Source organism: Eutrigla gurnardus, assembly GCF_963514095.1.
Source record: "Eutrigla gurnardus genome assembly, chromosome: 6".
Taxonomy (NCBI): domain Eukaryota; kingdom Metazoa; phylum Chordata; class Actinopteri; order Perciformes; family Triglidae; genus Eutrigla; species Eutrigla gurnardus.
Genome location: NC_139920.1, coordinates 14,951,145 through 14,960,566, shown reverse-complemented (window position 1 = coordinate 14,960,566; position 9,422 = coordinate 14,951,145). Strand labels below are relative to the sequence as shown.

The 9,422-nt window shown below is 42.8% G+C and overlaps 1 protein-coding gene across 5 annotated transcripts in view; it reads right to left on the bottom strand.

Moving 5' to 3' along the window:
- Positions 1–408: 408 nt before the first annotated feature.
- lrp8 (low density lipoprotein receptor-related protein 8, apolipoprotein e receptor) overlaps positions 409–9,422 on the bottom strand; it is a 153,389-nt gene continuing 144,375 nt past the window's right edge. For 2 of the 5 annotated variants that reach the window (XM_084011031.1, XM_084011030.1), the window contains exons 17-18: positions 6,785–6,853; positions 3,586–4,003 (exon numbers count right to left, since the gene is read on the bottom strand). In XM_084011031.1, the coding sequence (XP_083867157.1) occupies positions 3,702–4,003; positions 6,785–6,853 (371 nt within the window). In that variant the 3' untranslated portion in view covers positions 3,586–3,701. Of the gene's footprint in view, positions 1,831–3,585; positions 4,004–6,784; positions 6,854–9,422 lie in introns of those variants that run through there. The other 3 variants (XM_084011034.1, XM_084011032.1, XM_084011033.1) reach the window with 3 other exon arrangements.

Here is a 9,422-nt window from a genome sequence, read left to right as displayed (position 1 = left end):
ACCGGAAGCAGCGCTGTGAAGACGCTGACGTCCGGTGGAGAAGTTATGAAACAACGTCATCAAAGTGATGTTGTGGAAACTAATGTATACCCATAAGAGTATTGCAGTGTTAGACCATTGGAGGCAAAAACAAACAAAAACTCACACAGATCCAGAAACCGCAGAAAATGTCCTGTCTGTTGAATTTCTAAAATAATGATGAAAAGAAAGTAATTATTTTTGTGTATTCATGCTCCACGTTAGGGTTGAACATAGGGATGTAACCATTACCGATATCGGGCTGATACTGACTAATGGCTGGATTGGGTATCGGTGACCACCAGTTAAATTCTATGTTTGTATACCATGTACATTATAAACTGGAACATTAATTCCTGTTTGTGTTTTGACCAATCTGTTGCATTGAAAAGGTTGACACATGATTTTTTAACAAAGTTGCTGGTGGACGATTTATTATTGTAATGAATAACAATTCAGTTCATTTATATCTATGTATTTTTTTAATAAATCTTCTTTTTCAAAGTAAAGAAAGCTGTGTTTAAATCAAGCCTGGTGTTGCCTTATAACAGAATAATCCCAGTGACTTCCACAGAGTGAGGCATTCAGCTTATTGATTAAACACTACACTGAAAAAGAGGGATCTGTGCATCCCTAGTTGAAAAGTCATATAACAGTACCTAAAAGCACCGTTCACATCTCAAAACAGGCACAGGAAGGTGTTTGCTGACACTCTACTGTCTGAAAAGGACGTTTTATCTCTAGAATATTGACGGCAACAGACCCAAACAAAAAGTCAGACACGTGTTAGTCCTGGGACCCAGCCCTAACGAACAAACAATCCCAAGTTCATTATCGACTGTACACATACCTCTGATACCAGGAGACAGGATTACCCATAATCCTTTGTCTTTTCTGCGCTGCTGCCTTTTGCCTTGAGGCTCTACCCTCCAGTGGCACAAATCCTCTGATTCCCCTCAAAAAACAACAAAAAAAACCCCACCCTGCCTAACTCATCACCTCCAAACATGCAGACAACCCCATCCGTCTGTTTTCTTTCTCCTTTCTTCTAGGCTATATTTAACTCGTCCCTGACCACATACAATAGAGGATGTCAAGGGGTGAATCTGAGAGGCTGGGAGTGAAAAAGGATGACATTCCTCGGTTTGAAAAAAAAAAAAAATCTGTCATGCCAACTAAAGATGTAAAGTGAACTATGAAGAAAAATAACGTCCTCGCCTAGTAGTGTTTACCCTTGCAACGTTGAACAAACCTGCCTGTACTGTAGCACGGACAGATGCTGATTACATATTTACAACAAACACATACAAATAAATAAACATAATATGAGGAATTAAAAATAATGCATGGTGGCTTTCCCCCCTGTATGGTGGCCAGACAGCCTTCTATTTACAATGTGCACTGAGGCAGCCAAATGAGGTTAGTTTGAACAAAATCATCAAGCAGCATTTACACACCACTACAGCTAACAAGAGGCAGAGAGAGGAGAGGAGCGGAGACTACTGACGAACTAGCACTAAGGGGAGTAGTAGTAGCTAGTGGTGGTAGTATTGTTACTCCAGTGGAGAAAAGGAGGAGAGGAAGGGGGATTTACAAGATGTACATGTCATCCCTGCTCCTCAGAAAGGGGAGGCAAAATTGAGGAATCCTTCTCTTTCTCCTCTGCGTTGTGCTGGCCTCTTTGTAGTGGTGTTGAGGCTGTGGTGAGAGGAGGAGGAGGAGGAGGAGGGGCCAGGATGGGACTGTGGAGGGGGGCAGGCTGCATCCCCCCCCTCAGGGATAGCCATCATCCTCCAGACTCAGTGCCACGCGCTGCAAACAGCAGATAAAAAGACTGTTACCACAGTGGGCTGGTGAAGGAGGGAGAGAGACAGAGAGAGAGAAAGAGGGAGAAAGAGAGAGAGAGATGAACAGAGAATAAAGAAAGAAATCAGGAGCAAAGAGAGATTATAATCTAGATGGCAACCAGAAAAGAAAAGGCATCTTCATATAGAATCCATTCTCCGGCTCCTTCTTGCCGTCCTCACTTCTACCTCCTCTCCCTGAGCTTCCTCTTCCCCTCTTTCCAATCCCACGCTCGTTCATCCCCTCCTTCTCTGGCTGTGCCTTTGCGAGGAATGTAGGATGCTTGCCTACGGCTGCCTATGTCTGGCCCACATAATGCCAACCCGATTTCTCTGGCTGTCTGAGTTGCCAAAGTGCCATAAACGGAAAGAGGAGGAGAGGACAGGTAAAGAAAGGACAGGAGAGGAAGAAAAGAGATGCAAATAAATAAACTGGGAGAGGAGAGAGAGAGAGTATGGTTTCCTCTCTGCAGCCCTTCACTGAGGATGGTTGCTAATATGACCTTGAATCTTAATATAACTCAGCCGGGCACCTGTTTCCTGTGTGTGTGTGTGTGTGTGTGTGTTTCTCCAGCCTGACACTGTGCCAATGATACCCAGAATTCCTTGCCTCCTTTCTCTCTGGAGCAACATAAAGCAATCTGTGTTACCATGCCAACCCATCAAAGCGCTAGATTCCCACCCCCCTATAATCCTTTTTGGCTCCCCTTCACTGCTCGCTTCCTGATACCTACCACAACAAATATATTCTAAACATGTCATAAGTGTCCAATACAATTAAGTGTTTTGTGTGAAATCGCAGCTGCCAACGTTGATTCTGAAAATGCAGATTCATGCCTAATAAGTGATTCTCAAAAAATGCATCCACATCAGTGGGAACTCAACAGGGTAGTCTGCAACGCATGACATTCGGAGACGCACGGTGATTCTGCAACTGCACTCAAGATAGGAAAAAATAATTTGCACTGTCCTTGATCCTGATGTGTGCTCCCCTTGTTATCCTCCAAGTCTCATTTGCACCGCGAGCGAAAAAGTAAAACCAGCATAAGGGCAACGTCATGATTTAACTATCCACTCTAAAATCCAATTTATTTGCAGAATGGTCCAGTGCTCGCTGTCCTTTCAGTCAGCTGTCTGAGGTTACTATAAATCTAGTCCTCTTTCTCCTAAAAGACATCTCAACACTCAAATAAATGTTGTTCTATTAAGAAATCAATGCCACTGCAGAGCCTCCACCCCCCCAACCCCACCATGCACCTCTCTGTTATATAACTGCACTCCATCAAGACAGCAGTGCTGCTTTTAATGTCTGGATGACCCCTTGTTATCATTTTTAGCAGCAAATCTAACAAAGAAACATCTACAAAATTCCTCTCTATCAAGGATGCTACCCTGCTGCACATATTTGTTGTTGCCTAGTGACCATGTTGTGAAAATCGATATCTTGCATCAGCTGCTTCTGTAAACAAAGATGATACGTGGGGGTCCTCATAAAATGTCATTCGGTAACACTTCAATCACCAGAATAACTAACACAACGTACAAGTCGATGGGATGGCTGGCAGGCAACGAAGATGTGGTGGTGATAAACATGTGTACTGTATGATTATGGTCATGAAGGTGACATAAATGTGAACATGATGCACACTTGAATTGCCCGTGTGTGTGTGTGATTCAGGGATTACTGCAAAAATAACGTGTGAAAGATTGGGTGCGTTTTTCGAGCCTGTTCTCTTTCCACCAGGCCTACGTGAACAACCAATGGGCTTTTCCAAAGCTCAGCTCATCCTCCCTTATCCCAAACACTCCAAACTCCTTCCTTTTCCCAGGCAGCTTCTCTCATTTGCCGCTGGAGAGCATCGGCGCCCCCGAGTACCAGTGCGAGTTGCTGTCTGTGGTGCCGCCCCCTAGTGGGAGCGCTATGAACGGCTGACTGTGGCTGCCACTCACTGCTGGATACACGTGGCCAATGGACTCGCTGTGTCGCCCGATGTGGATCTCGTCGTCGTCGTCCTCCGTGGTCTTGCGGTAGACGGGGTTGTCGAAGTTCATGCTCTTGGTGTTCTTGCGGCGCCAGTTGCGCCAAACCAGGTAGCCGCCGGTGCAGAGTAAGCCGATGACCACTGTGGCAAGGATAGGGACTGCATGTGTTTAACACACACACAACAACAACACACAGCGGGAGCGTTAACACAGCCCAGGGGACACAGAGCGGCGCTTTGAGCACTCACACACACGCAAACACACCTCACACACTTTCCTGAGTGCTCATTATTATCTGCCTTTATTCTTCACAATGGTTCGCCACTCGTTAGACAGGTTTTTAGGGAGATTGAATCAATTCCCACACACTGTTAGCATTTTTGTTGGAATTTGTATTAATTTTGTTTTTCATTTGAACATTACTGAAGAGTACTACAAAGATACCTGCAATTTTAATTCATTTCAATTTATTTAAGGCCCTAAAAGTTTGTTTGCGGTTTTGTTTACTCTCTAATATACAGTGAAAATCGTAAACTTGCCACAAGAGGGCTTAATTTACGATGGCTAAACTGCGGTGATCAGCGCAGAAACCCTTGTTTGTACCAGAATTACCCAGAATGTTTTGAACCGGTGGTAGGCCACCTCGCCAGGAACAAAGACCATCTCTGCTTACATGAGAGCGTCGTGTCTGAAATAAAACATTACCATTCTGGGAGGAGCAATGCCACATATTTAATAGGCATGGCTATTGTTCATCTACAAACTAAATTGGTCACAAGACGAATCAGGAGAAACTCAGCTAATATATATATATCCATCTGCTATTTAAAAAATCTGGTTATTTTTCAGTGAAAATTGTAAAAACTGAAAACAATGAGCCTTCATAATGCACAACCACATTCAATTACATTCCTTCAATCTAATGCATTGACATGAATGAACATGCACTATTTGCAACAATGAATGTACAATGAATATACACACATACACAATAACAGAATCCCACAGACTTGTATTAATATCCTGAAAACATTTTTTTTTTGTTTTAATAAAAGCCCTGCAAGGTCGCTGCAAGGATGCAATAACTGCATCATTTGTATGCTACATTTGGGCTATGATTTCTAATTTTGCACTTGCCTGAGTAAAAAATATATAATAATAATAAATACAATCAGCAGACTACCTGGCTTTGGTGTTTTCGGAGGGATTATGAAAGAAGAATGGAGAGGGGAAGAAGACGAGAGTAAAAGGGATTGTAGGATTTGAGATACACAGTCTCTCTCCTCACATTAGCATATCAGCATGACTGCTCGCTACCCTTTAGGACCTGTGTGTGTGTGTGTGTGTGTGTGTCTATAATGCATGTATACTTCATGTGTGTGTGTGTGTACTGCATGTATGAGTTTATGTGTGTGTAGAGTCCAACAGCTAAACCAGAGGTGTGTCAATGAGGAGAGATAAAAAAGCATGTGTGTGTGTGTATGTGTGCATGCCCACGTCCATAGCTGTGTATGCATCCCCTGTGGAAGCCCCATCTAATTGCTCTTTTGTTGGATAGGCACTTGAGATCCCTGTGTGACTGGGCTGGAAACCCCAGATCCTTTGTTCTTCTCTAAATGCTCACTGGTTTAAAAAAAACATCAGCTTTTGTCTCATTTAGAACATTTTCACTCCAATTAGAGAGCGGCATAAAAGCCAGACTTTCGCTAAATGCCGATAATCATTGTTGGGCTGTTTCCCCTCGTGGAGCTGTGGGTGGGCGCGGTGCAGAAACGGATGGGAGCGACAAACTGGGGTGCAGAAATCCGGCCCCTTGTGGACCTCCGACAATAATTAATGTTCCAAACGCTGCCAAAATACGCAGAGTGGGGGGATTAAGGGCTGAAATGAATGGCAGAAGGACAGAACGAGAGATGGAGTGGAAGGGGTTAACAGTCTCGGGGGGCGTTTTTAATGAGCTGATATCTCGATCAACGAGAATGAAAAGAAAAAAAAAAAATAGCTTTACGATATTTTGGAGCTCCCATAATTTATCACAGTACTCGATATTAGGGATGAAAGAGATCTCAATTAGCGACATATGCTGCTACTACGAGGTCAATTGCACAGTCAGCTGATTTCTCGGTTAGGTTATGCATGAAAGTATTAAATATTTCCATTAAATTAGATTATCATGTAAATTATAGCTAATAGAATAGACTTTACTAAGCTGGTTGCAGCTGTATAGTAGCATGGTGGCCCAATCTTTTTTTATTTTTCTACCCCCATCAACAATAATGTTATTTCTCAGGTCAATATTTATACTGCCAATAAACCAAAAACACCTTTTTGAAAATAAAGCCACTCCTTCTCCTATATAAATCTGAGTAAGTGAAATAGATCGGAGCACTGGAGTGATTGTAGTGTAAGTGTCCTGTACAGAGTGGGAACACGAGCTTAATGTTATAATAAGCGGTCAAATGTGATGACAAAACATCAACTGGATTTCCCATTTGCCCAAATATCATAAATAATGACATAATGTGCACATTACAAAGGCTTAGCGGTCGCTGGCTGACAAGCTCACCGGGTAATAATCGCTTTTTCTAGCCGTAGGCCAGGAGGCTATTGTTGGATAATAATACACTACATTTTCTCAATTACTAAACTATTCATTTGTGCTTAAACAGCTGAGACTGACATAGGACTTGCAAGTTCAACATGAATTGTTACGGTTAAAATATACTAATATGTATCACTCAGGTGGGAGTACAAACTCTCAAACAAACCCAGTCATACACACATGGAAGTACCCAACACACACATGCAGCCACATACACAAAATACCACATACACACACGTGCAGGACTTGAGCGACAAGCGGAGAGGAAATAGCGAGGAGGGAGAAGCAGGCGGGCAGAAAGCAGAGGCAACACAGCGAGGAAGGAAGCTGTACTCACCGATAGGAATGACTATCCCCAGAACAGCTACTGTGATGTTGTTGCCTATGAGGTAGTGATCACTCGCCGCTGAGAAGGAAGAGAAGGGGGGGAAAAAAAAGAAAGAAAACTGAGCAAAAAGTTTGTTCCAAAACAACCTCCCCGAAGGCCTTGATAGAGAGAGAGAGACACACATTTGAAGCACCATGCTGGAAACACCTATTAGCATAATTTAAAGGACAGACAATCCATCTGACTTCAGTTTGGACTGCTGACTCATTTTTAAGAAAACAGCACGCGGAAATGAAATACGGATGAATGCCATATAAATGCAATGAGATGCGTTTTCAATGCAAGAGGAGACAAATGCAATCCGGGGAAATAATGCATAACTTGTACTAAATCATCAGTTGTGCTAAAAACAAAAACAAAGTTTCATGTAGGAAGTGATGCATCTGCAAAACATGGTGGATGGTTCAGCTGGTAAAAGTGAATTTAAACACACCGGGTTATTTTTCTACAGCATGTCTTCAAATTGGGAAACAGGGTAACAGATTTATCTGAGGCTTTGTATCCGAGGCTTCAAACCCCCCCAACAGGTCGGTGTGCAGCGTGACATTCATCCTGCTCCCAACCCTCCTATTAACAGCAGGCTAGCCATTAGACAAAGTGTGATCAGATGGCTATAATGACGTCTAGTGCGGAAGATTAACATGGAAGATCACAGCGCTGGCCCTGCATACCGATTGGCTCCGTCTAGAAAGAGACTCTGTGAAGTCGTATGCACATAAAAGAAACAGATGGATGGGACGCACAGTAAAGACATATTTTCTATCATGAATGAATCCCATGGATGATGGACTGCATGTTGATAAATGCACACGCACGGACAGGAATACTGTAACATAAAGCGGTCAAGCAGGTGATACGACTTCAGACTGAGCCGCGTCTGAATCATGAGTCAGCAGAAGTGAATTTGGCTTTTCTGAAAGTATGAGTGACATCCAATGGGTCCTAAGACTCTAAAAGGCGGATTAATAGAATCTTATTAAAGCTGCAGTTATGAAAGAAGCAGTCTTGGAAAGTGAAAGCAAAGAGAGAAAAAAAAAGTCTCAATTTCATTAAGACTATTATTGCCGGAGGGATTTTAAGTTAAAAAAGAATTTGTTTGCCTGCATGAAAACGACCCTATTTATATCCATATACTCGGCTCCTTTAAATATCACCATATAATGTCGGTAACCTACAGTAGATGACAAATCTACAAATTGAAATATTGACTGCATACATGTGTATGGTCGTGAACCGTTAAACGTCAGATAAAGTTTGGGATGCATTCTGCACAGAACTGTGGATTCTGTCAACATTGGCATCACATTAGGAAGGGATCTCTCTAGGGACGTTCTGAACCTGTTCCAATGTTCATCTCTTAAAACAGTGTGCACCTTTATTTTTAACAGCAAGCATTTTCTAGCTTTATCCACTGTTGCAGAAAGATTGATGAACACTGACATCAAAAGTACAGGTTCAAATCTGTAAGGGCATCGATGCATAAGAGTCATGGGTACATCTGTTATTTCTTAAACTCCTGCTTCTTCCCTGCTCTCTGCCCCCCCCCCCCATGCCAGCCGCGGTGTTGCACACGCGTAACAGCTGATGGCGGCACACTTGACAGTGTGCACTGAGTTGAAAATTATTACACATGGCCCGTGGGTTCGGAGACGCGTCTTGTTCATGCCCCATTTTCCCATCCGTGTCTGCTCCACCTCTCATCTGGAGCACTTGTGTGGTGTGGTGAGGAGGCTGACAACTTCAGAGACCGGAGGAAAACTTGCTTCTTAGTAACTCTGATATAAAAAAAAAAAAGAAAAAAAAACCCAGGCCCCCAAAGTGATGAGACAAGCTGTCACAGACATTCTCTTTTAAGTCCCAGAAAATCACTCTCTCCTGCCTCTTTTCCATCCCATCTTTTCTTATCCCTGTAACTGCTGTTTTCCCTCCCAACAGCGTGTCGTTTTATAACTCCCACCCTCCCTGTTCAAGTGCCGGACTGTCATGTTCCTTTTAGTGCTCCGTTCATTCTTTTTCCCTCTATGGCTTCCTTATTGCCTCTCACTGTACCTTCTCATTTAACAACCCTTAGTTTTACCCCTCACACGTTATCTCTTCAATGTACCAAACCTCCCTATGAGTCCAACTCTTCCTCCAACTCTCACTTTCATCATCCTTCCTTTCTCCTTCCCCTCTCCCCAGCTTATTCAATCGCAGACCTTTCTCCCCGTTTCTCAATATAATGAGACATGGCTCTGATGTAAATGCAATATTGTCAAATCTGAGTTCAAATACAGTACAGTCTTTGCACTTGCACTTTTTTTTTTTTTGCTTCTACTCCTTCTATTCCAGTACGTGTCATTCAAGAGCCAATTTTTGGACACAATTTCACTGTAAGTCTCCAACTCCGGTCTGAAAAGAATGATGCAATGGCACCGGAGCGAGTAGAACGTGTAAGAAATGCATAAATCCCCATTTCTAAACACTTCCTTCCGATAAAAAGAAGAGTCAGTACTTTTGGTAGCAATTTGGGGGATTTCTTGTTGTTTTTGCTGTTAAAAAACATGTCTGGAGTGCAAATAGCTGCCTTGGCATTGTGACAATTTCC